Here is a 25,656-nt window from a genome sequence, read left to right as displayed (position 1 = left end):
TTTTGGTTTTTTGAGACAGGGTCTCACTATGTAGTTGAGACTGATCTGGAACTATGGTCTCGAACTCACAGTGATCCTCCTGCCTCAGCCTCCTGAGTGCTGGGATTACAGGTGTGTGCCACGACACCTGGCCATATTTTATTTTAATATTTTCTTGTCATAAAAGATTTTGTTTTGGAAGAAACTAATCCTGTAAAAAGCAAACATTCCTTAATTGCTCAGTGTCGCTTACACATTGGAGGTTTTTCTGCTCACTGATCCCCTCTTCTCTGGTGAAAAATCCTCTGCCAATCAGTGCCTTTACTTTAGAAAGTAAAGTAAGAGAAATGCAGGAAGCGCTTGATAATTCAGCCGGGTGTGGATGGGTGCGTGCCGGTCTCCTTTGGTGTGGCTGTAACTCTAACTAAGGTGGGTGAGGCTGAAGAATACACTAAATTTTCTAAGTATTGATGAGGGAACCATAAGTTTCAATTTGCAAAACTAGATTTCCCTTCTTTGTCAGGAACAGCGTTTACACTTTCTAAAGCAACAGGAGCGCCGCCAGCAGCAGTCTATTTCAGAAAATGAGAAGCTTCAGAAGTTGAAAGAACGAGTTGAAGCCCAAGAAAACAAGCTGAAGAAAATTCGTGCCATGAGAGGACAAGTTGATTACAGCAAAATTATGAATGGCAATCTGTGTATGTGCCCATGGCCCCCTGTACCCACACTCCAGCGTGGACACCTGGTTGCCTGATGGTTTCAGTCACAAATTCATAGGGAATTTCGTTACAGCATGTGCACTGAAGTTTACTCTATTAGTTGCATCTAGGAGGGTGGGGATAGTTGGGTCAAATGATTTTTTTTCAACTATACATTCCTCTCATGCAAAAAAATAAAAGATGTCCACGTAAAACTAGTGAAATCCAAATTAGGTTGTATTTGAGTTGATAAGATTGTATTACATCAATTTCCTGTTACTTCTTTATACAACTTTAATTGTGCCTATTTATGGAGTGCAGTATGGAAATTTGATACATATAGAAATGTATAATGATCAAATCAGATGTAGTTGGCATTTCCATCTGAAACTTCTTTTAAAATTTTTGATTAGCACCTAGTACCCATGCCTCTCTATGGAGTCCAGTTAGGTATTTCAGTCCACCCTCAGCAATATCACCCTGGAGACAGCAGCCCTGTGCACTGGGAAGGGGCAGCCCCAAGACCAGTCATCACAAACATCTTAAATTAAATCCATGCGTGATGATAAACTGTACAAGCGCTCATTTTTGTTACCGGGTGGGCTCTGGGTTTTTATCCGTTCATTTAGTGCCTACTCTGTCAAGGTGATGAGTAAGACCTTCAAAAGACCTCTGTTCTGGTGCCTGAGAGTCATCAATGGCTTGACAAAGCTAGCTTTTGGAATGATTGCCCTAAATAATATTCAAAAATGCATACAAAATTGTTTGCTGTGTGAGTAGTCATGTCAAGTGTTACACTCTCAAGTCTGAGGTCTGGCACTAAATAATAACCAGAGTTGAGAGTAGTGTGTAGAAATAAAGATAGGATAGCAAGTGAATAATTTTTTTGTTTGGGCAATTACAGCTGCTGAAATAGAAAGATTCAGTGCCATGTTCCAGGAGAAGAAGCAGGAAGTACAGACTGCAATTTTAAGAGTTGATCAGCTTAGTCAGCAATTGGAAGATTTAAAGAAAGGAAAACTGAATGGATTCCAGTCTTACAATGGCAAGCTGACAGGGCCGGCCGCAGTGGAGCTGAAGAGACTCTACCAGGAGCTACAGGTAACTCACCTGGGTCTGCAGAATGACCTCCTCTTTCTGGCTTTCTCCTTACCTGGGATGGATATTTGAGAAGTAGAAATAAACTGACAGTGTAATGTACTAGGCACAAACTATGTTAAATGCAAAATAATTTTTAAATAGCTTGAGATGCAATGTACCTATTTAGGGTTTGTGTTCAGTGTCTGTGTCTTCACAGAGCTGTGCATCCTCTTCCACAATCAACTTTAGAACATTTCACTATCCTGCACGAAAGCCCTGCGTCTCTTAGCTGTCACCTGGCCCATAACCCGTCAGCCCAGAGCCCAGTATTATGAATTCACTTTCTTTCTCTATGGCTTTGCCCGTTCTGGACACTTCATATGAATGAGTCAAACAGATGTGGTACTTTGTGACTGGCTTTCACTCAGAATATATTCAGTGCAGTAGAATTCAGCTGGCAAGATATGCTAGTGAGAAATGAGTGTGAGATGGTGTCAAGGTTTGTGTGTAGACTTGATGAGCTATTTGCCTTGTGTTGAGTCCCTGTCTTGGCTCAGGCTGCTGTAACAAAGAACCACAGACTTGGTGGCCTAAACCACATTTATGTCTCATGGTTGTGGAGGCTCCAGGTGCTGGCAGATTGGGTTCCCATGCAAGCCTGCCACTGTGTCCTCGATGTATGGAGAGGACAGGTGCCTTCCTGTGGTGGGGCCATCCTCTGACTGCCTTCTCACACTGCAGGGGAGAGCGTGAGCCCATGAGTTCAGAGCATGTCCATAATAACCCTTAGGACTTCATTTCTCAGAAGTTGTCATCTAGCAGGTGATTTTTTAAAAGCCAAAAAGTTTTGTAATTTTCTTAGCACTTGCTAAGAAAAGCACTGTATCATTTTATGAAAAAAATAAAATCACTATGGCTGCCATTAAGTTTCTTACACTGTTTTACATTTTAAGCAAGTATTAAATGTGCAGGGTTTTAAGGGTTTCTTTAGTGAGGTGTGATGAGGACATGTAATTCACTTCTGAGTTTTTGGACTGCTGTCCTGCTTTTTAAAGTGCCTTTTGCCTCCTTTCTCTGCACACGTGTGTATGCTCATACTGTGGGCCCTGGAGAATTCACAGGACAACACCCAACCTTCCAAATGGAACACACCTTCATACTGCCTGTTCTCGCAGCCCCCCCAAACTCAGGACCTTGTACTTGTTTAGGAGCCTCCCTCCCACCGGAGCTGCTCCTTGGTGCCTCAGGCCTGTGTGGGAGTACAGTGTGGCATATACCCCACACCTCCAGGGTTCTGAGATGCTGCTGCAGGGGCTGCCCAGGGTTGTCCCAGGGGCTCCGGGACCGGTCTCAGTCCCTGGTGCCCCTGGTGGGCCAGCCTTCTTGTGAACTTTGAAGAGGGCACGTGGTTGCAGGCATTTGTCCTTTCTGTTCCCTGGGAAATCTGTTCTGGCGTCACCTGTAAAGCCTGCAGCACACAGGTAAAGTGGATGTGTTAACACGTCCCCACTCAAGGTTCTTTCTTCTCTGCTTTTTTAAAAATCTTCCTGGCAATGAGAATCTGACCTTTTTTTTTTTTTTTGGTACCAGTATTGAACTCGGGTCCTTGTGCTTGTGAGGCAGGCAGCAGAACCACTGAACTAAATCCCCGGCCTGAGAATCTGACTTCTTAACGCAGAGCTTTAAAAAGTTGTATTCTCTGTTTTGCAGATTCGTAACCAGCTTAATCAGGAGCAGAACTCGAAACTGCAGCAGCAGAAGGAGCTCTTGAATAAGCGCAACATGGAGGTGGCCATGATGGACAAGCGCATCAGCGAACTGCGCGAGCGTCTTTATGGCAAGAAGATTCAGGCATGTGACAGGGAGACTCCCGAAACCACTCCCATTGGGCGCTCTCAAAGCCCTCATCTCCACCAAATATACCATAACCCCCAAAATGACCTTGGTAGCAAGTTTACTTTCCCAAAGACTCAGCAGTTTTTAAGCTAGGCATGATGGCTTGTGTCTAAACCCCAGCACTCGGGAGGCTGAGGCAGGAGGATCACTGTGAGTCAGAGATCAGTCTATGCCACATAATGAATTCAAGGCCAGTTTGGACCATATAGCAAGACCCTGTCTCAAAAAACAAATCCAGCTGGGCGTGGTGGTGCATGCCTGTAATCCCAGCACTCAGGGGGCTGAGGCAGGAGGATCGCTGTGAGTTCTAGACCAGCCTGGGCTACATAGTGAGTTCCAGGTCAGTCTCAGCTACATAGTGAGACCCTGTCTCAAAAATATCCATGTGTGGGATCAGAACTGCCCCAGCCTGGCCCCTCTCTGGTGCCATCCTCTCTTCTGCACTGGAGGGTTGTGGCTTCTGGGGTTGGAGCCACCACCCTCTGCTGCTTTGAGCTGCCCCTGGGCAGGTCCCTCTCCTGTGCAGCCTCATGTCCTCCATGCTCTGGCTGCTGTGCAAGGGTCTTGTGAACTCAAGTGGCATGCTATATAAGGGGTCTACTTTTTAAAAGCTTTTTTTGATATTTTGAATTTTAAAGACAGTAAATAGTTATTGCACAGAAATTGAAATAGTACAGAAATACTTAAAGGCAAATGCGACAATTCTTTTCATCTTATTCTGTAGTGGTGACAGTTACTAATGATTCCAGTTCTTGCTGCAGACACAAATCTATACAAAGGCATATGATTTTAAGTGGAAATGCGTTGTAGGAATTAGTCACATTGTCTGCACCTAGTCTTTCTTTTTCTTTCACTGAGAATGGATGTCCTTCTGGGCTCTTCTGTCGCATCTGTACTAGGCCTGGTCCTAGAGCTGGTCACCCCACACACCACCTGGTGCATTCTGCTGAGCACACATATGCCCTCGTGTGTCCCCAGCTGTGCCTCCCGAGCGCCTGCTGCTTTCGTGGTTGGGTGGCAGGAGAATGTCTTCCCATCAGCCCTGCCTCTGGGGATGCTGAGGGAGGCAGCTTGGGCTTCAGGCTCTGCCCAGGAGGAATGGGCGTGGACAGTGGTGGAGGAAGAGGGCAGTGGCCGCTTCTGTGGGCCTAGCAGTCAGCCTCTTATTTACAGATCCACCTTTTTTTTTTTTTTTTTAACCAAAATGTTTAAAGGTCAGTCAGTGGTTTGAGTAACTAATTTCAAATGATTTTATTCAGAGGCCATAAGAGAGCAGGCACACACATTCTCTATGCTTACTCCTGGGGCTCTTCAGGGACAGCCAGAAGCTTGTATGTCCATGGAGAAGGAGAGACAGGGATCTGCAGGAATGGCTCATGTGCTCAGAGGCAGGAAAGTCAGAAACCCGCAGAGCAAACTGCACTCTATGGGCTCCAGGAATCCAAAGCTGTCTGCTGAGTTAAATGTTAGTCCCAGCTGAAAACGCTCTCACAGCACCATCTGAGTTGGTGTTTGACCAAATGTGTCGTTCTTGTGGCTGAGCCAAGTTGACGCCCATAGCCAACTGCCACAAATGGCTGGACGGGTTCTCTGAAGAAGTCAAGAGCCTCTGCAGAGCTGTCCCCACTGCAGGTCCTGGGGCCACAGACAGGGTGGAAGTCACGAGTGCTCCCCCCAAGGACAGGCTCACAGTGCACAGCTCTGCAGATAACTGCCGGCAGTGTGGATCCCCAGTAACCCCACAGGGGCCTGGGAGTCGGCAGCTCTCTAGTTAGACTCCCATCATAGACCCTTGTGTTCCTAGGCAGTGGCTGTGTCCTTGCTCAGGAAGGCAGAGCTGCCTTCAGGAGCCAGGCTTACTGCCTGGAGTCAGCCCCACATCCCACATCCTCTTAGCCACATTTTACAAGCTTAGGCACATGGGCTCAGAGAGGGAAAGTCCCTGCCGGAGGCAGGACCGAGAGGAAGTGGCAGAGCAGGATTGAAGCTGTGGGCGAAACACAGGCCTTGACCAGTGCCTCTGCCCCCAGGAGGGAAGAGCAGCCAAGGTCGGAGGCAGTTCGTGGTCAGGGGGCCGGCTCTTCCTTACTGGCCCCTCGTTCTGACAGCTGCCCTGCAGGCAGGTGTCTCGGGAGGAGTAGTGCCATGGGCTGCAGGCCAGTCCCACTCTTCTAGGCCAAGGGCTTCCTGGGAGCAGCTTCTGTGGGCTTTCCTCACAGGGCTCAGCCTTCTTCTTTTAGGGCCTCCCATTCCTCTTGACTTCAGAGGGTCTTGACTATTTCTCCCAATTTGCAGCTAACCCGTGTGAATGGCACGTCGTCACCACAGTCCCCCCTGAGCACATCCGGCAGGGTCGCTGCTGTGGGGCCTTACATCCAAGTGCCCAGCACTGGAAGCTACCCTGTCCCAGGGGACCCTGTGAAGCCCCAGTCTCTCACAGTTGCCTCAGGTGCTGCCCATGGGAGATCTAAATCTGGTGAGTGGCTCCAGCGCAAGGGTAGGGAGAGCATGGGGACAGTTGGCAGCACAAGGGCCAGGCTCCTGAGGGCCTGCCCATGTGAGGCTCCAGGCCCAGTCTCCTGGGGCAGTGTTGGGAAAGCTTTGTCACCGTGGGAACAGTGACCCTAAAATGAGAAGACATTTCTTTACTGTAAAAGGGTCTCTACCATGGCTTTTCAAAATGCAAAGATGGATTAAAGCACTGCCCTTCTGGCACAGGTTTGTATACCCAAGGGTACTCTGGCCAAGTGGATGCCTCACTGCCCCTGCACTGGGCCTGCTGTTTTATCGAGGCACAACTGGGCCTGAAGGGGCCACCGGCCACTCCTGCTTCACACACACTGCTGTGTCTCTGCACAGCTGTGTGTGGGGCAGCACTGCATGAAGTTGGGCACCGGCGACAGCACGCTGGGAAGCCCAGGCTTCCTCACAGCAGGGTCCTCTTTGTGGCTGGGCCTGACTCATACCCTGTGACACTAGCCACAGGAGCCCAGGTCCTGATGCCACAACAGTTGTTTAAGAAAGCAGCATTGCTGCTTTCATCCTGTTGTGTTCTTTTTTCGGGATTGGTGACCCGACCTGTGCTGGTGTTTCATTTGTGTCACTTTCTCTTGCCTGGTACCTTGTATGAGGTGACACTGCTGCTCCTACTGGGGGACTTAAGGCTCTTTCTTGACGGAGAGGAGGGCATTGCCAGGCCTCATGGGCATGAGCCCTGTTTATATCTCTCCCTCTGTCTCACTCTTTATCTGTGTCTGTTTGTCCATCTCACTCTGTTTCTGCCTGTCTCTTTCTCTCTGTCTCTGTCCCTGTTTCTGTCTGTCTCTCTCTCCCTCCCTCCCAGTGGCACACAGCACGAGCAGCTCTTTTACTGCTGGCTTCATGGTTAGGGTTCCAGAGCTGGGATGTCTCCCACTCGCACAGCCTTCTCTGTGGTGTGCACTGGGCTGCCTCGCAGTTGCCAGAGGATGACGCTGTACTGAGCCTCCCAGGGCCCCATCTTGGGCCTTCCACTGAGTGTGCAGTGACTGGCCACAGGAAACCTGTCTGCCTGAGTTGTGGAGCTGGTTGTGACAACCCTGGCAGGAAGGGACTCTAACCCCGTGCTGCCGACTTTCCTAGTTATGTCTCACACAGATGGCCACAGCAGACCCAGAGTGACCAGCATGTGGACGGTGTCAGACCTGGATGTCAGGCCCGACTGCGGCCCCTCATGGCAATCTGCCACCCTCCTTGTAAACCGTATGTCGGCCAGTAGGCTTAGGAGACTCTTCGTGGTTTCCTCTAATGGGCTGAATCAGTAATCACTTGGTTTTCCAAACTGACAAAGGTCTGCTTGACATACAGACTTGAGAACAGTACTGCACGGATGGATCCCTTCCATCACCAATGGTGCCGAGTTGGCGGGGGTGGTAGGGCCCGCACCTGAGCCCCGCAAAAGAGGGACACACGTGACAGGTGCTAGCACAGCGAGGACTTTGTTTGTGGGGAGTTTTGGTTTTTCAAAAGTTAACGTAATTTTCTGAGTTCAGTTTGAGGCTTTCAGTTTTATTATTAGGGCAAGAATCTCCTATCACAATTGAAAGAAAATGCCCCTTTGTAGTAAAAGTAAGTAACCTTCCATACCTTCCACCTTGTTCCAAAGGAAGGAAGGCTGTTTCTAACTCTTCCCCACGGCTGGTTTCCATAAAATCAGTTATTTTGGGGTTTCAGAAGTTGCTGGGCAGCCACTTTCCTGTGACCCTGAGAGGGTGGGAAATCCAGGCTCCTTGGCCAGTCCCAGCCCCAGCCCCAGCCTTCGAGGGCCCAGATGGGCTCTGCTTCTCCCCATCGGCCCACTTTTTTGTCTTAGTGCTTCTGGTGAGTTTCTTGGGCTCACACTTCCTCTGGGTGTAGAGACAATTAGGGCAGTGAAAGCACTTACACTGTGGCCGGATGGAGGCCACAGGCTGTGTGCAGCAAGGTGCCAGTTGGTGCAGGGCCTCGGAATGCCTGGCAGACCTGCGTAGCCCTGCTGCCTGGAGCCCTGCTCAGGAGGGCAGTAACAGCAGCAGGGAACATGGCAGGGTGGCAGTGCCACTGTGGTTAGGGGTGGCTTGGGAGCAGACTGAGCAGCTCCCTGTTTGTGCCCTCCCTGGTAGCACAGCACACTTGAAAAGCTCACTCTCAACATGTGAGTAGTTAGATGTTTGGTTCATGCATGGTGTGAGGACTGGTGGTTCCCGACTGCTGGCAGGCAGAGAGCCTTGGCCAGGGCAGAGGCATGCAAATCAGGGCACATAGCAACCGGTGGATGCCCTCTGTGACCAAGTAGTGTGCCAGCTCCCTTTGTCAGTTTGGAAAATCCTCTGTAAAAGCAAATCCTCTCGGTGGCTTTCCTGGCATCTTGGGTTGATGACTGACTTTCAGATCACTGCAGCAGAATGATAGCCACTCCTCCGGCTCTCCTGCTCTCCAGCTCAGTGGGAGCTTGTGCTGTCCTCCTGAGGACACACATCCTTTTAGGTGAAAGGAATTCCTCACGTTAGAGGAGCAGTTTTCATTGTGGATGTAGTACAGGTCAGACCTGTTATGAAGTCAGAAGACAAACCTTACAATGTGAAAAAAATCTTTCCTCTGGCAGCATGCAGTTGCATGTGTCAGTGGGGTTTGGAAGTGAGTGCCAACACTTGTTGCATCTAGCACGGCCATAACAGGCATGACCTGTCCTTTGGTGGGATGTGCCCTGGTGCCCACACTCTGGTTGGGGCATGGCCTGTGGGCATCTGAGCACATTCCCGGCTTGGGTGGTGGTCGCTCTCTGGTTACAGGAGCTCCTCTGGGCACAAAATCGCAGTGCTGCCTTCATTTCTGCAGGGGGTATTGTTTTTATGTTGGTTCACCTTATTTCAGGAAAATTTTCAGTTAAAATTTTATGTTCTTTTCAAGCTAATGATGGCAACTGGCCAACACTGAAGCCGAGTCCCGGCTCTTCGGGAAAGCCAGCACAGATGGCCAGCACGGACTGGAAGGAGCCGGGCATGGAGGGAGCACTGAAGCAGGGTGCCATCTCAAGCCAACCTCTGCCCCTGTCAGCCCTGGGAACTACAGAGAAGCTGGTAGGCTGCTGTCCTCACCACAGAGCGCGGGCCTAACACTGCTCTCTGCTGAGTCTTAAGTTCTGATGAGCCCGGTTAGTGACTACAGTGTGTCCAGATCTCAGCGAGCCTGAGCCGTGCACATGAGCAGGCACTTCTGGCCTCTTGCTTCAGTCTTGCCAACCACATGTGCCCTGTGTCCCAGTCACAGACCAGTTTGCAGGATTACAAATCCTACTATGTGTTCTCTTGTAGCCATGGGTGGAAATACGCTTAACTTTTCAAAGGGTGACTTTGTCTTTCTTCTTAACACCTAAATTTAGGGCATCGAGATTGGCAAAGGGCCACCTCCCATCCCTGGCATAGGGAAACCACTGCCTCCAAGCTATGGGACATACCCAAGCCCCACACCTCTGGGCCCAGGCTCCACAAGCTCCCTGGAGAGGAGGAAAGAGGGCAACCTGCCCAGGCCTGGAGCCAGCCTGCCAAGTCGGCAGAAACCCGCCCCGCTGCCCCCAGCAGCCAGCGCCCCCCAGCCTGGCTCCTCGCAACAGATTCAGCAGAGGATTTCTGTGCCACCGAGTCCCACGTACCCACCAGCAGGGCCACCTGCGTTTCCAGCTGGAGATGGCAAACCTGAACTCCCTCTGACAGTGGCTATTAGACCCTTTCTGGCTGATAAAGGGTCAAGGCCACAGTCTCCCAGGAAAGGACCCCAGACAGTAAATTCAAGTTCCATATACTCCATGTACCTCCAACAAGCCACGCCACCTAAGAACTACCAGCCAGCGATGCACAGCACCTTAAACAAGTCAGTGAAAGCAGGTATGGCAGGTTATGCTCTTCTTCCCTTGGGGCTAGGAAGGCACAGTAAAAATACAAGTCCACATCCTTCCATGTGGGCCACACGCCATGTGGGACGACTGTCACATAAAGTCAGGCCTTAGTGTGTGAGACAAGATGAGGAGACATGACACTTGGAGCTGCTCTGCACACGGATCACAGCTCCCCATACTACTTAGGAAACCCAGCCCCTGGAAGGGTGAGATTCCAGGAATGTGCTTTTCCTCCTGTTCATTATTCATGGTCCCTGGGGCCGGTAGCTGCCTGAGCACTGGGAGGAGGGCCTCTGCCAATCAGGAGCCTCTCCCAGGCCTGTGGGAGAGAGGCCCTGATGGGTGTGGGAGCTGAGGCCCTTCTAAGGCAGGTAAAGAATGGAGCTGGGCCCTACACACCCCAAAGGAGTCTGGAAGACTGTGGGTCAGGCCTGGGGTGGGGACTTCCTCTCCTGGCAGGATTGGGCTTCAGCTGCAGTGCCCAGACCCAGGGCTGAGGAGTTCCTGGGTGTGGCCAGCCAGCTGTACTGTTACCATCCAGGCAGGGCTCTGGGGAATGCACCTGGGCCTCGTGTCACAACTCCCTGGACGGGTGTCTTCACATCATCGGAGTTAGGTCTCAGACACAAGTTTAGAGCTTTTCTCTTTTGCCTTGGCCAGAAAGCAAGGTGGGCTTGTTTGGAGCAGAAAAAGTCAGATCAAGGGCCAGAGATTTAGCTCAGTGATGCCAGTGCCTGCCTGTTAAGCACAAGGTCCTGAGTTCAGTCTCTGGTTCTGGGGGAGCAGATGGAGAGGAGAAGAAAAAGTAGGATCAGCAACCTTTTCTTTTTTGAAAAGGCCCCATTCAAGCCAGGTGTGGTGGCACACAGCTGTAATCCCAGCTGCTTGGGAGGCTGAGGCAGGAGGATCACAAGTTCAAGCCTAGCTTAGGCAACTTAGTGAGACTTTGTCTAAAAGTAAAAAGGGTGGGGAGTTAGCTTGAAGGTCCTTAGGTTCAACCCCAGTACCACACAAAAAAGCCTAACTCTGGAAACACAAGATATAAAACCCAATACATGAAACACCTTTAAAAAGGAGCCCGCGGGGGCTCTTGGCAGAGGTTTCCTTGGGAACAGGAATCAGGCATCAGCAGGAGTCTGGTAGTCGGTGCGCGGGGACTGGATCCCAGCCCCTGGGCTGAAGTGTCCCGTCTTTTGTCTCCTCAGTGTATGGCAAGCCTGTCCTACCGTCAGGGTCGACGTCCCCATCGCCCTTACCATTTCTTCACGGGCCCCCGCAGCCCCAGCCGACTCCAGAGTGTGCAGAGAAGGAGCCCGAGCCCGAGGGCCCTGCCGCACCTGGGGAGGGCAGCACAGTGGAGAGCCTGCCCAGGCCGCTAAGCCCCACCAAGCTCACCCCCATCGTGCACTCACCGCTGCGCTACCAGAGTGACGCAGACCTGGAGGCCCTGCGCAGGAAGCTGGCCAACGCACCCCGGCCGCTCAAGAAGCGCAGCTCCATCACAGAGCCCGAGGGCCCCGGTGGGCCCAACATCCAGAAGCTGCTGTACCAGCGCTTCAACACACTGGCAGGGAGCATGGAGGGCACACCCTTCTACCAACCCAGCCCCTCCCAGGACTTCGTGGGCACCTTGGCTGACGTGGACAATGGAAATACCAATGCCAATGGCAACCTGGATGAGTCCACACCTGCCCAGCCCACAGCCCCCCTGCCCAACGAGCCTGCCCCTTCCTCAGATGCCAATGACAATGAGTTGCCTTCCCCAGACCCAGAGGAACTCATTTGCCCGCAGACGACACGCCAGACTGTGGAGCCTACGGAGGATGCTAACAACAATGTAGCCACGGTGCCCTGCACCGAGCAGATAGCCAGCCCGCTGGCCGAGGCTCCGTCTCCAGCAGAAGAGCAAGCCCCTCCAGCAGCTCTGCCCCCTGTCCTGCACCCTCCAGCAGCCTCTGCGGTGGGTGTCCTCCCAAGACCAACACCTGGCCTCGCCCAGCCCTGCCTGGCCAGGCTGTGTGAGCGTCAGGCACATCCCTGTGCCTGGGGCTAGGCTGGGGGTGGGAGGTCAGGTGATCTCATGAAGAAAGAGAGCCTGGTGCCTTGAGGGCTTCCATAGGAACCTGGAGTGGGTGGAGGAGGAGGGAGCCTTCTGGACAGGCCCCTTGCGGGGCTCAGGCTCCACTTGGGGAGTCCTGGCAAGGCCTCTGCTGGTTTGAGCTATTGCTCCCTGAGGTGTGGCCTTGGCCAGCAGCACAGAGGAGCAGTGAGTGGTCTGAGCTGGCTCCACCCAGGGCCACTTGGACACTGAACGCACATTTCCTCCCTGCAGAGCAAGCGAACTAACCTGAAGAAGCCCAACTCAGAGCGGACTGGGCACGGGCTGAGAGTGCGCTTCAACCCCCTGGCGCTGCTTCTGGATGCTTCCTTGGAAGGCGAGTTTGACCTGGTGCAGAGGATCATCTATGAGGTGAGCTGTGCGCTGCACCATGGGCAGACATAGTCTGGGGTGCCAGCCTCTCATGTGCCGCCCATCCCAGGTGGAGGACCCCAGCAAGCCCAACGACGAGGGCATCACCCCGCTGCACAACGCTGTCTGTGCTGGCCACCATCACATCGTGAAGTTCCTGCTGGACTTTGGCGTCAACGTGAATGCTGCTGACAGCGATGGATGGTGAGGCCCTTGGGGTGTGGGGGCAGACTCGTTCTCCTACCTCAGGAAGGGAAACGTGCTTGACAAAGTGTTAGTCTGTTTTTGCAGAACATGACTGCATTCCTCATGTACACAGCACATCTCAATCTTTTTACCTCCTCTTCCCCGTCCCCCATCTCTTGGGACATGCGTGTTTAGAAAACTGGGGGTAGGGGAGAAAGAGCAGGAGCACCTCTGCGTCCTAGCTGTTGGCACGTGGCTGCACATCTTCCCAGCTTCTTCCCTGGACTGTTGGTTGGAGACCCTGTGTGCATGTTCTCAGTGTTCACTCTTCCCTTTGCAGATGCCCTGTGTGACTCACAGGTGTGACAATGTGGAAAGTGACCAGAAACCCCTTGCTGGCCACTCAGGTGTCTACATGTGGTTTCCCTTGCCTGTGGGACCAGGGTCCTGCCGCAGCCTGCTGTGGGCTGTTTTGGACTTACACATAGCTCTTTCTGCTGTATTTGAACGCCTGCGTTTGCAGTTGCGGCTGGAATACACTTGGGTAATGCACACAAGGGTAGCCCTTGGCCGTTTGCACAGTTCATTCCAGCACATTGCACATATTGGCACTGACGTGCACTGAGCCTGTGGCCCAGGACAGTCAGTAGAAAGCAAGCCTTCCCACAGGGGTTCCTAGATGGCGTCATGGGAAGGAGGCGGGCAGCGTGGGTGGCACCATGCAGCGTCACCTGCTCTGGTTCCAGGACCCCCCTGCACTGCGCCGCCTCCTGCAACAGCGTCCACCTCTGCAAACAGCTGGTGGAGAGCGGCGCGGCCATCTTCGCCTCGACCATCAGTGACATCGAGACTGCTGCGGACAAGTGTGAGGAGATGGAAGAAGGCTACATCCAGTGCTCTCAGTTTCTGTACGGTATGTAGGAGGCGGAGTAGCTTCAGGGACCAGGTGCTACCATGGCAATGCTACGAGCCTGAGGCCAGGCAGGAAGCCTCGCTGTGGAGGAAGGCGCACTGCCCTTCCTCTTGTTCTGTAACCCTGTGTAAACCCATGCCGTGACGGAGGGCCCGGCAAGTGGGGGCAGTGGCACTGATGCACATCCGCTGCCGGGAGCACCAGGGCTTGAAGCAGGTCACTTGTCCTGTGAAGCATTGGATGAGTGATGCTCACACCCTAATGAAGCTACTATGTACGGGAGTCCACAGGCAGGAACTGCGCTGGCCTCTTCCTGGGACACACTCACTCCAGCCTGCCCTGGGCACCTGGCCCCAGCCGCCTGCAGCAGCCCCAGCTCCAAGTGGAGTTTGTTTAGTGGCATCCTAAGAAGCACCTCTTAGAACAGCGCACACACACACACACACACACACACACACACCCACACCCACCCACCCCGGGCACAGGAGTTCAGAAGTACAGTCGGGTTCTGCATCTACAGAGTCAACCAATTGCAGACTGAAGTGTTTGGAAAAAAGTCGTGACTATCACGAACACAGACTGTGTTGTCATTCTCTGACAGCACGGCGTAGCCAGTCTGCCTGGCATTTTCATTGCATTACTGAAGTCACTCAGATGACTGCGAGTTTAGCGGGGATGTGTGGAGGCACCACTGCCTTCTGTGAAGGGCCAGCACCTGAGGACTTGGGTCTGCGGAGTCCGAGCCCGCCCCTGGGTACTGGGGTGGCTGCTGTCTGCAGGGACGTAGATGGCGTCTGTGCACTGTGGGCCAGGGGCTATGGCTGGGCCCTCGTGGGCTCCTTCGTGGACCAGTCTCTGCTGGGCCTGACTTGCTCTCTGCTCCCAGGGGTGCAGGAGAAGCTGGGAGTGATGAACAAAGGCGTGGTGTATGCCCTGTGGGACTATGAGGCCCAGAACAGCGACGAGCTGACCTTCCATGAAGGCGACGCCATCACCGTCCTGAGGCGCAAGGACGAAAGCGAGACTGAGTGGTGGTGGGCTCGCCTCGGGGACCGGGAGGGCTACGTGCCCAAAAACCTGCTGGGGGTAAGAAGCTTTCCTCCCACACCCACCGAGGTACCTTTTGGCAGTGTGGTCCCCGCTGGGCCAGGCCGCTGCCTGTGCTCACAGCGGACTCCTCTAGGCAGCTAGGCTACAGCTTCCGCCGCCGCAGGGCTGCCGAGGTGCTCTCGGGCTCCCTCCTCCCTCTGAGCACAGCCAGTTTCTAGTGCTAGTGCGCTGGGAGGGGGACAGCGAGGGTTAAGAGAGAGCGGCCTAGAGGGAACAGCAGTGTTAGGCCTGGGGAAGGAAGGACAAGTGCATGCCTCCTGGGCCGAGGGCATCCCTCGCTCAGGTCTCCCAGCCCTGACATGGATCTCTTGCTCTGCAGTTGTACCCACGGATCAAGCCCCGTCAACGAACACTGGCCTGAACTTCTGCACGGAGCACCATGGTCTGTCTCTCCAGGACCCCGGAGCTGCTAGAGGAGACTCTGCTGTCTCCGGGAAGCTGTGGCTGGGGTGGCCTCATGGTGCTCACTTCGGCAGACAGCATCCACAATGTGAATCCCTGCCCTTTCTCCAGCCTGACTGTAATGGGGAGAGATACTTTTGCCTCCAAGGCTGAATTTTGCCAATTACTATAACCCAAATAAATACTCAGCTTTCAGAGCCCCACCCCTGCCGCCAGTAAGAAGCCCTGTTGTCGTCCGCTGGTTGGCTGTGGAACCGCCCTGCCCTGCTCACCCTCTCCACCATTCCTCCCCTCACTACCAGAAAGCCGGAAACTGCCTGATGCCTGTGTCCCGGAGGCCCCCACAGGACCTGGGCGTTCTGCTTCCTGCTGGCCCTAAGCCAGTCTCCCTTGCCCCAGTCCACATGATCCCCTGCTTCCTAAGCCTCTGGCTATACAGCCTGAGTTCGCTCCCACGGGTTGCTGAAGCCCTGGGGTCTGGCGCTGGGGTGGTCAGGGCCGGGCCTGCGGGACATGGTAACTGTGTCCCAGTCTGCATGCCATGCGAGGCAGGCACCACCCAAGCCTGTACCGTGGACAGTCCTTCTGTCCACCAAGATGACTTCCACCTAGACCATTCAACTACCAGAGCTGTTGGAAGTGTTTTTTCCTCATTAAAACACAGGCCCAGGCTTTCCTTCTCGTATGTGGTCTTGTGTGTAATTTGTGTAGACGCGTGGAGATCGTGGGTGCAGCACGGCAGCATCACTCCACAGAGTGACTACACGATGGTGCTGTGGCAATGTGGACAGTAAACTGCTGTCTCACACCCACTGAGTCTTGCGTTGGGCTGACAGGACCCGCCAGGGCTCCTGATACTGGACAGAGGCCACAGCCTGGTGCGTATTTTCAAAATAGGTTTTAATTGTATGCTTCATATACAAATTGCTCTACCACCATTTTAATAAAGAGAATAAGTGAAAAGCAGAAAACAGCGCTGGTGCCTTCCATGTAGTGAAGGTACAGGGTTGCTCGCAGCTCCCAGTTAGTGCTGGACCAGCCATCGCGCGGTGGCTCAGCCTCCCACAGGCATGGTCCTGGGGAAGTCGTGAGGACCCTGCTGGGCCAGTCCTCGAGTGACCCCAGAACTCAGAGACGGCACATGTTCCACAGTAGTGCAGCTCCATCCCTCCCACCTCCAGTTAGGTACCAACAGGGTAACAGACAACTAAAGAAGAAGCCGTTGAAAGCGTTAATAAACTGTACGTATTGCACTAAGTGAACACTTTGCATCTCTGAATACTTGAACTGCATCTCCAGCACAAGCAGGGTCAGCCAGGGGTGCCCAGTGAGACAAGCAGCTTGGTCCCAGTGACCAGACGCTCCAGGGGCCGCTCTACGTGAGCTACTGGTCCCGAGATTCATAGAGGAGCTTGGTGGCCTGCGAGATGGTCAACAGTGAGCAACGCAAAGCACGACAGGCAGGTTCTGTACTGGCGTGGCCAAGCATGGGTCCTTGTCAGGAGCCGTGTGGCCCAGTCCCCCCGCTGCCCAGGTGCAGTACCTTGTGCATTGCTGCCAGCCATGCTGCAGCCGGCCTCTTGCTGGCGTTCGCATCCTCCCCAGCCATCAGCTTCAGCTGGGCGGCGCCTTCCGACCCTGGCATGGTGTACTGCAGGAACATGCCTGCAGCCCGGGCGTTGCCTCCTTTAGGGGAGACACCAAGGGCCCAGAAAGGCCCTGGTCAGTGGTGACCGGACTGTCCCCCGACCCTGTGCTGCCCAGGGACACAGTGACAGGAGGTCCCAGTTCACAGGTCTAGCCTGGTGCCTCCAGGAGGGACAAATTACGAAGCCATGTCACAGAGCCCCGGGCCCTGTTCTGGACAGGCCTCCTGCGTGCTATGCAATCCCTGCTCCTGCCTCAGACAACACCTGTCCCCAGCCAGTGCGGAGTGCAGGGGCCGCCTTACCACAGGTCACACCGGGGTCCACCCCATCATGTGCATTGCCCAGACCTGACACACCACAAAGGCTCGTGCAGGGTCACCCACTGGGACAATCCCCAGCCACCCCAGTCTCAGGGACCCGACCGACCCTGGCAGCTACAGACTCCTGGAGGTGCAGACCAGCTACCGTGCAGCCTCCACCTCCTTCTGAGGGAGCCAAGCTCCATTTTCACAGCACTCAGAACCTACATGGAACCAGCAGGGTCAGGCCAGACTAGCCAGGGTTGACATGGGAGTGCTGTGACTAGTGGCTTCCTGCCTGCCCCTTCAGAAGCCCCAATCTGCTTCCAAAGCCCAGGGACCCTGCTGAGGACCCCAAGCCGGTCTGCGCTGCCTGGGCTCCTGCTTGAACCCTGCAGCAGCACCCCGACTCTACACCACCGCTTCTGTAAGGGGACCTCTGCTGGAACACACCCAGCCCCTCTGTCAAGGGCTCTGACCCTGAGGTGCACATGTGCTTGGCCCCCTCTAGACAGCCGAGGCCAGTGCGAGGACAGCAACGTCATCCTCACGCTCATCCACACAGGAAGACAGGGCTTTGGGTCTCAGGAGGGTCTAAGAGAACACTGGGCAAAGCAGGGTTACTGTCCCCAAAGTCACAATGATAGCAGCCAAAGGCCTGCATCACAGAACAGCCGAGGACAGGCTGTGCACACAGCACCGGGCCAGAGGCCCTGTCCCCAACCGCCTTCTCTGTGGCTCAGAAGGGCTGCGGCAGGTGCAACCCTGAGCCGCAGGCTCCCAGCTCCCACCTTCTCTGGAGCCTGAGCCCACAGCGGGTGCCCTCAGCCCGGTGCCCATACACATTCCTTTTCAGGGCACAGGCAGCACAACACTGACTTCAGGAGGCTGAGAGCAAGGGCACGATGAGCCAGCAAGAAGGGGTGGTAGGTGAGAAGGCTGCCGTCCCTGCACCCCAGCCCCGGCCTGCTCAGGGCCGTCAACTACCAGGCTACCCCTTGGACAGCAAGTTTTCTTCTGTTGGGATACTTTGTCCCAGGCCCATATATCAGACAAAATCTCTTCTAGCAACCAAAAGAAGCGGCAAGGAACTCTGGCACAGATCACACCCGCAGACAGAAGCCAAGTGGCCAAAGGGGACATAGCCCACAGCATGCTAGAGGACGGGCTGACCTTCAGAGCCAGGCTGGCTCCCCAGGAGGCTGGTTTTCTAAGTGTGAATGTCTTTTTCTGTTAAGAAGGAAGGCAGCAGAGGAGAAAAGGAACCAAGAGCTGGTCAGAATACAGAAAGCAAGTGGGTCAGGCCAGGCTGGGAGCACAGAGAGTGGAGCGTGCCGTCCAGTGGGAAGGTCAACCCGCATGTGCCTTGGAGCTCAGCGAGGAGCTGTATCAGGTTCCCCACCAGCCTCCACGCCAGATATTTCAGAGAACCCTGGCTACTGCATGGAAGCCTTACCCAGCGGTGAATGAAATCCTGTACAAGAGTCCCACTGCCTGGTAAGTTCTCAAGCTAAAGCCATGGACTAACCATGACCCACAGAGAGGGAGGCAGGCCATCACAGGGTCTGAACACAGGCGGCATGTGGCCCCAAACCCTCTGCCCAGGAAGGACACAGCTTGTACCTCCGGGAGCAAAGCCCTCGGTGAGAATCTGCACTGTGGAGATGTGTGCGATTTCAATTTCATAGTGGCTGTTTCCGTCCAGAATCAAGCATCTATGCAAACAAAAGGATTCGTTCCATGGTGTCACTGCAGCCCGCAGGCCCTGACAGTGCCATCCAGTGCCTCGCAGGACTCTGGCTCTTACCTCTGGTTGCTGGAAAGACGACAAACCATGGTTTCAGGTTTCTCTGAGTTTCCGAAAGTCACAAGGAAGGTGGCTCCTTGGGAGATAAAAGCAAATGTGCAAATGTGACCTGTGGCTTCTATACCAATGAGAGCGAACCTTTTAGTGCTTTCAGTGACACAAAGAACCCACTGTGCCATAGGTGCCCTGCCATAGTTTCACACTCTCCCTCCCAGGCTGACCCTCCCGAGACACTTACAACAGCTCTGCCAAGCAAACAGGCTGTACTGGGCCAAGGATCTAAGAAGCATAGCAAAGGGCACTCACTGCTTTGTAGCTACGCTCTGCTGCTTACAAAGCGGCTATGAGTAACTTCACACCAAAGAAAGGAGAGGGGTATTCATCGCAAATGGCCAGAATAAGGAACATAACCCCTACTCCAGGAGCTGGCCAGGACGGGACCCGAATGGTAGGAAGGAGGCAGCGCTACAAAGCACGAAGCTCGCTGGCGGCCAGAGTGTTCAAGCTGCTGGGATGGGGCTCAGAGCCCAGGTCTGCCCTGCTACTGCCGCCAGTCTCTGCGGGCCACCGCCACAAAACTGCCCACAGCAGCTCCTGCCCGGAGAAGGGATGCCCGCACTCAGCGAGGCCGGAACTGGCTCTTCACACAGCATTTCAGCCTCAGGAAGAGACGGTGCCTCAGCAGCTCCTGGAAGAACCCGGAAGGAGATGCGGAAGGGAGACAGGACAGGCGTCTCTTGCCGGCCGCTCACCGCTCAGGAGCACCTTGAGCTGCTTGTCGTAGAACTCGGCCTCACGCAGGGACACCAAGGCGCACTCGGCGCACTGCCGCACGGGGTCCACGAAGTACATGCGCCGCAGCGGCACCTTCTGGCTGCTACACCTGTCGCAGAAGCACTTTCCGCAGCGCCGGCAGTGGTGCTGGCAGCGGGGAGGGGCGGTGAGGGCCCAGGCACCCCCAGCACACATGGCCCTGTCGCCCCAACTGGGAAATGAGGCCTTTTCGGCTCTCTCGGCCCTGAATGCAGAGTGCTCCCGTCCTCCCGCAGCCTCCGCTCACCTTCCTGGTGATGAAGTCGAACTTGGTGTCACACTGCATGCATCTTGAGCACTAGGAGAGAGCACAGTAAGACATGAAGACCCGGTTCTGTGGGTGAGGCGGCCGAGAGATGAGCGAAACTCTGTCGCACGCAGGTGGCCTGTAGCATAGGAGCCAATCAGCGCAGAGAGCTGGTCGTGACTTTCCACACCGGGGACTGAGGAGCAGGAGCCACCCCACTTCCTAAAGGAAGAAAGGCAATCTGCAGAAGAAGGGGCCTCCAGCTGACAAACACCGTTCTGGGGCTCACTTCATCTTGTGGGTGCCCTGACCAACAGGGCCATGAGGGTCTGGAGGAGGCACAGCAGAGCTCAGGTTCAGGGGGTCACGCAGGTTGGTGCCAGGCCTGCAGGTGCCCTGGAGATGCTTCCAGGAGGGGGCACTGAGGCCCACAGCTGGGGCTCCTGGCCTGGCCGTCCGGAGACAAGATTTCTGTCCCTGGGGCCCTCTGCGGCTGAGCCCGGAGACCAGGCCGGGCCGGGAGGCAGGTGCCAGGGCAGCATGGCCCAGGCCAGGGTCTCACCTCCTGGCTCAGCAACAGCTCAGGCCCTGCCCTGTGGGCTGAGTCCTGCGGAGGCGCGGTTTCCTAGCAACACCCAGCACTCCAGGAAGCCTATGCTAGGGACCCCATCCTGTAGCCAGCAGGGTCACTCTGACCTAAGGCGCAATCCTCTCCCGCCCTCAGCAGAGGACCACGGCAGAGCGCATTACCCTGGGTCCCAGCCCAGCACACTCAGTCCACCTGGCAGCTTCCTGATGGTCCAAGTGGAGCCTGGGCCTTCCCCACGCGGACCACGGCAGCGGCTGGGCCCACAGCCAGAGGATGCAGGCCAGCAGGGGGCCTGTGCCTCAAACTCAAGTCAGTCACCGTGGAGCAAGTGTAGACCACTTGCCCAGGGCCGGCACATTTGCTCCATTGGAGTTACTCACAGCAGTGGCGTCACACAGAGGCCCACCCAGGCCCCTCTCTGGACAGCTGCCTGCTCCACTCCTCAGAGGGACCAAGGACAGTGGCCATCTTGGCTGACCGCATCTCAGAGGAGGCTGCCCAGCCACTTCAGCCACCCCAGCAGGAAACCCTGATGACCACGGGGCCACTCCACGGACACACTCACCCCCCAGCCCACGCCTGATGGGAAGGCTGTGCTCCCGACAGGCCTGCCGTTTGCTGGGGACTAAGGAGTAGCCCTGAGGCGGCATCAGATGGCTGAGTCCCACTGAGCTGGGCCTGTGTCCCCCGCCACTGCAGCTGGCTGGGAGACCCGGGGTCCCGGCTCTGAAGGGAGCCCGCCTCCAGGCAGCCCCCAGGAAACCAAATGGAGGCCACTGTGTCCCTGGCATGGTCCCCCCACAGCAGGCCCCCTCCTCGGGGCCCCTGGTGTGCACCTCCATGCAGGACAGGCCCGGGCGTGACAAGTGACAGGCACAGCCCACCCTCAGCAGGGTCCCTGAGCCCTGTGTTAGGCTGGAGTGACCCAGAGTGGTCAGAAAGGCGGGCCTCTGTGCTTTTGCAACTACAGACTCCAATGACTCCCTCTGTGCCACGTGTCCCTTCCCTCCCGGTGGAAAAGCCCATGGGACACAGGACCGGAAACAGCCGCACTGCAACTCACCAAGCAAGAGCGCTCGGCCCTCCTGCCTGGCACCAGGCCATCAGAGCTGGTGCACCCTGACAGCACCATGGGGCGGGATCAGCCCTGCCTGGGCTTTCTCCCTGGTGACGGGCCAGGCTAGGGCTCGGGTCACTGCACTCACTGCTGGGCAGCTCCTACAATCTGGGCACCGGGTCTGGGTGGGACACACCACCTTCACTGCAGTCCCCTGCCTTGCTGCCCTCCTGCCAATCCAGACAGCAGGGGACAAAACGCCCCCACCCCCCTCCTGGGCAGACCACCTCCTACTGCCCCATGTGGACCCCTCAAGCATTTGTGCTCCCCAGAGCAACATCTTCCCCCAAGCCCTAGGACCCCCAAGCTGTGCACACTCCACATGGGATGTGCAACTGGGCAAGGTGCATCACGTGGTTCAACAGAGACCATGGTACTGGGCTCCGCAGATGCCTCTGCAAGAGTCCTGGGCCACGGCCGCCAACAGTGACACCTTCGGAGCACCACCTGCAGGAGAAGAGCGCATGTCTGCGCCAAGGTGCCTCACCTGGCCAGTCCCACCTCTGGCGTCACAGGCCAGCCGTCAGCCTGGTGTCAGGGCCACCTCTGCCCACAAACGCCCCCCGGTACTTCTCTCCCTGCCATAGGAGTGACACAGAGCCCACTGGCATCGCATTATAAACAGCAAGGTGAAACACAAAAGCCCCGGATCGCCGCCTGACATCACTGCTCCTCCTGGCCATCCCACCCTTGTGCCCAAGGACGGCTCCACACGCCTCTGGGAGGCTCACACTCAGGCCAGCAGGAAGAAAACTGCTAATCCCACAACCACATCTAGAATTTAAACCTGCACCCTTCAAAATATTAATGATCCAGAAGTTCTTCATTACTTTAACCAATGTGCGTATTCAGAAAGTGGGCTGTTAAAGTAACAGGATTATTAGTGAAAAAAAACTTTTCAAATTTCAAGCAGCAACTTAACATGAAAATAAAATAAGGGAATACAACTGGTGAAAACAGGAGAGTAAAATTCCTGCCACATATAAGCAGCCTGGCCAAAGGGAAACTCAGTGACAGCAAGCCTGAGCCTGCTGGCCACACCTGAGCCTCACAGGTCTCTGCTGCAGGTGACACAGCTATTTCAAGAGACCAAGAAGACACCAAACTCAGAATCCAAGGGTGACTCACCGTCCCCACCAAGCGCAGCAGTGGTGTCCACAGCCTCGGACTGGGCCCCTCTGATGTCAAGGGCAGGCTGGGCAGGCCTCTATCGCACCCGGACCCAGGAGGACCAAGGCTGCCACCACCACCCAGACAGACGGTCAGCAGCTCCACGGGGCAGCCAGTCACGAGCATAGGTCATAACAGACACACAGGACCAAGGGAGGCCAGAGGAAAGGGGGCAGAGTCCACTGCTGGTCCCTGCCTAGGACAGACCCTGGCGCCAAAGCGCTTGCCGGAGCTCATTGATCCCTGCCCGGCCTGGGGGGAGGCAGGCACAGTGGGACAGCGTGCGCTATCAACCAGAGGTCCCCAGGCTGAAATTAGGAACCAACCCTCCTTTCAGCAGAAGTCGGCAGAAGTCCGCAGGCTCAATGACTCCTGCTGAGGAATGTTTTCAGGATGCATCAGGAAGAAGCACGGAGAGTTCATCAGACAGATTTGGAACCACTCAAGCGTACAGTGAGGTTAGCATGGCGACACACGCCTGTAATCCCAGCACTCGGGAGGCAGAGACAGGAGGGTTGCCATGAATTCAAGGCCAACCTGGGCTACATAGTGAGTTCAGGGCCAGCCTGAGCTGCAAAGCAAGACCCAGTCTCAAAAAACAAAAACAAACTGCAGTGAGGCACTCAGAGAATCCAGAGCGCTGTGTCCTGGGGTGGGGACAGCTGTGCTGCTCTGGAAGGGATAGAAACCTGGGAGCCGGGTGCCCACCCCAGGGCACTGGCCCGCGCTACAGGTGTGGGCAGTCTTGGGAGGAGGTGCTGGATTTGCACAACCTGCTAGTTTATCTCAGGACCCTCCTGCTCTTCACAATGAAGGCCATGTGGACTCGGCATTCCTGAGGACTCTGGGGTGTGATGGGTCGGAGGGTAGGAGCTTAAATTTACTCAAAGGAGTGCCAAGGTGGATGGCCTTGGAAACTTCACTGGGTCCTGGAAGCTGCAGTCTTCTTAAAAGTACAATCTTCACACCCGGCATGGTGGCGCACACCTATAATCCCAGCAATGGGGAGGCTGAGACAGGAGGATCGCTGTGAGTTCGAGACCAGCCTGGGGTACATAGTGAGTTCCAGGTCAGTCTCAACTACATAGTGAGACCCTGTCTCAAAAAAAAAAAAAAAAAAAAAAAAAAAAAAGTACAATCTTCAGTTACAATTTCCTCGTTTCCGTTCTGGCTTTTGCCTACCCTACCTCAGTGGCACACTCAGGAAGGTGAAGCATGAGGACCACAAATTCGAGGCTAGCCTGGGCAACTCAGCAAGACTAAGAGCCCAGGAGAGGCTGAGGGCAAAGCCAGCAAAAGCGTGCACAGCTGTGGCCAGGACCAAGTGGGACGCAGACAGGTGGAGTGACCGGAAGTACAGTCAGGAGGCCTCCAGAGTCCCTATGGAGCACAGGCCTGCGGACCTAGCAGTCCCCCGCAACTGCCTCCTGCTCTGGGCACCAGGTCAACTGTGTCCTAGGTTTTTCAAAAGTCAGTCAGTTATAAAAAGTTTGTAAGTATACAGAGCTTTCAATGTGTGGTCACCGGAAAATAATCACTTTCCAAGGGCAAGAGCATGAATCCCAAGCAGACATACCCAGGCCCAGGAACAGAGAGATGACCTGCTTCGGTCCCGGGAGGTGGCAAGGCCGCTCCTCACCTGCAGCTCACAGGGAACCAGCTGCACTGCCCTGGGGCCCACAAGCTCTCATCTGGTCAGACCAGGAGCTGGCCTCTGAGCTTTCAAAGCCAGCTTCTCCTAATGACATCAGAAGCTCTCAGCCAGCCCCGGGACTCAAATGCTCTTGCTTTCCGGCAAAATCCCCTGGAAGGTTCTAGAAGCCCCTGCTGGGTCCAGAAGTGGGGGGGCTCCCACAGGGCCGGCCTCGCTAAGCGAACTTTAACCACCCTCAGGCCACGGGCCAGGGGGCAGGGCCCCCAGCTCTGCTCCACCACCTGCGGGCCTCAGGTGGGCATAGTGAGCTCCCCAGCTCTCCACGGCACTCCAGGGCAGGCACCTGTCCCAGTGGCCTGGGGCGTCCAGCAGACAGCCACACTTTCCCCCACGTTCTCAGTCTAGACGCCCCAGAACACCCAGGCAATTCTGGACTCTAAAACCTGGCCCAATAAAATTCAAAATTCCTCCTTTCTTTGCTTGTTTTTTGCTAGGAGTTGAACCTCAGGGCCTCACGCATAACCGAGCTACAACCCCAGCCCTCAAAATACACTTTTCAACCTCTAGCTTTCTAGCTCGTCAAACTCGAGGCTCAGGTCCGTGTGTCAAAACCCCGCGGCGGGCGTAGGCCCGGCTCCCAGCGAACCTGCGCCACGGGTGAGGACCGCGTGACAGCGCTCGCCCGCCCGACTTCCAGGCGGCTCAGGGGGCCGCACACCGACGGCCAGCGCGGAGAAAGGCGCTGAGAAAGGCGCTGAGAAGGCAGTGGGGACGCGACTCCGCGCAGTCCCTCTGCACCGGCACACGCTTCGCACCGGCCCACTCTCGCGCTGCCCACGCGGCCCGTGTGGACTTCGAGTACGCGTTCGCTGGAAAACTCCTCCAGCTGGCGCCAGTGATCCCATCCCTGCCTCAGGAGGCCGAGGCAGGAAGATCGCTGAGAGCTCAAAGCCAAACGGGGCTACATAGCGAGTTCAAGTCAGTTTGTCATAGCGCGACCCTGGCTCAAAAACAATCCTGCTCGGTAACTTCCTGGGGGTGAGTCAGGGCACAAACGCCTAACAAGGCTTCCCAAGGGGCGACAGGGGAAAGACCGCAGCTGCTCGAGGCAGAGGCGAGCTCCGCCCGGGACTCCGTCGCACCCCTCGCCGCCCGAAGTCACCCA

The 25,656-nt window shown here is 55.4% G+C and overlaps 2 protein-coding genes across 6 annotated transcripts in view; one reads left to right on the top strand and one right to left on the bottom strand.

Annotated features, from left to right (window-relative positions):
- Positions 1-15,831, top strand: part of Ppp1r13b (protein phosphatase 1 regulatory subunit 13B) — a 60,542-nt gene extending 44,711 nt beyond the window's left edge. The window contains exons 6-18 of one of the 3 annotated variants that reach the window (XM_010607287.1): positions 503-677; positions 1,582-1,778; positions 3,468-3,608; positions 5,949-6,129; positions 7,290-7,394; positions 9,081-9,250; positions 9,553-10,054; positions 11,271-12,025; positions 12,398-12,535; positions 12,606-12,739; positions 13,468-13,634; positions 14,521-14,720; positions 15,064-15,831. In XM_010607287.1, the coding sequence (XP_010605589.1) occupies positions 503-677; positions 1,582-1,778; positions 3,468-3,608; positions 5,949-6,129; positions 7,290-7,394; positions 9,081-9,250; positions 9,553-10,054; positions 11,271-12,025; positions 12,398-12,535; positions 12,606-12,739; positions 13,468-13,634; positions 14,521-14,720; positions 15,064-15,105 (2,907 nt within the window). In that variant the 3' untranslated portion in view covers positions 15,106-15,831. Of the gene's footprint in view, positions 1-502; positions 678-1,581; positions 1,779-3,467; positions 3,609-5,948; positions 6,130-7,274; positions 7,395-9,080; positions 9,251-9,552; positions 10,055-11,270; positions 12,026-12,397; positions 12,536-12,605; positions 12,740-13,467; positions 13,635-14,520; positions 14,721-15,063 lie in introns of all 3 variants that reach the window. The other 2 variants (XM_010607286.1, XM_010607288.1) reach the window with 2 other exon arrangements.
- A 200-nt stretch (positions 15,832-16,031) lies between these two features.
- Positions 16,032-25,656, bottom strand: part of Zfyve21 (zinc finger FYVE-type containing 21) — an 11,342-nt gene continuing 1,717 nt past the window's right edge. Inside the window, exons 1-7 of one of the 3 annotated variants that reach the window (XM_033766842.1) lie at positions 22,796-23,290; positions 19,962-20,012; positions 19,654-19,822; positions 18,902-18,977; positions 18,718-18,809; positions 16,690-16,832; positions 16,032-16,566 (exon numbers count right to left, since the gene is read on the bottom strand). In XM_033766842.1, coding sequence (XP_033622733.1) covers positions 16,531-16,566; positions 16,690-16,832; positions 18,718-18,809; positions 18,902-18,977; positions 19,654-19,822; positions 19,962-20,012; positions 22,796-22,963 — 735 coding nt within the window. In that variant the 5' untranslated portion in view covers positions 22,964-23,290 and the 3' untranslated portion in view covers positions 16,032-16,530. Of the gene's footprint in view, positions 16,833-18,717; positions 18,810-18,901; positions 18,978-19,653; positions 19,823-19,961; positions 20,013-22,795; positions 23,301-25,656 lie in introns of those variants that run through there. The other 2 variants (XM_033766841.1, XM_033766843.1) reach the window with 2 other exon arrangements.

Source organism: Fukomys damarensis, unplaced genomic scaffold, assembly GCF_012274545.1.
Source record: "Fukomys damarensis isolate Sample0158 unplaced genomic scaffold, DMR_v1.0_HiC HiC_scaffold_21, whole genome shotgun sequence".
NCBI lineage: Eukaryota > Metazoa > Chordata > Mammalia > Rodentia > Bathyergidae > Fukomys > Fukomys damarensis.
The sequence above is the reverse complement of the archived record's forward strand: the minus strand, read 5'-3'. Positions and strand labels throughout refer to the sequence as shown.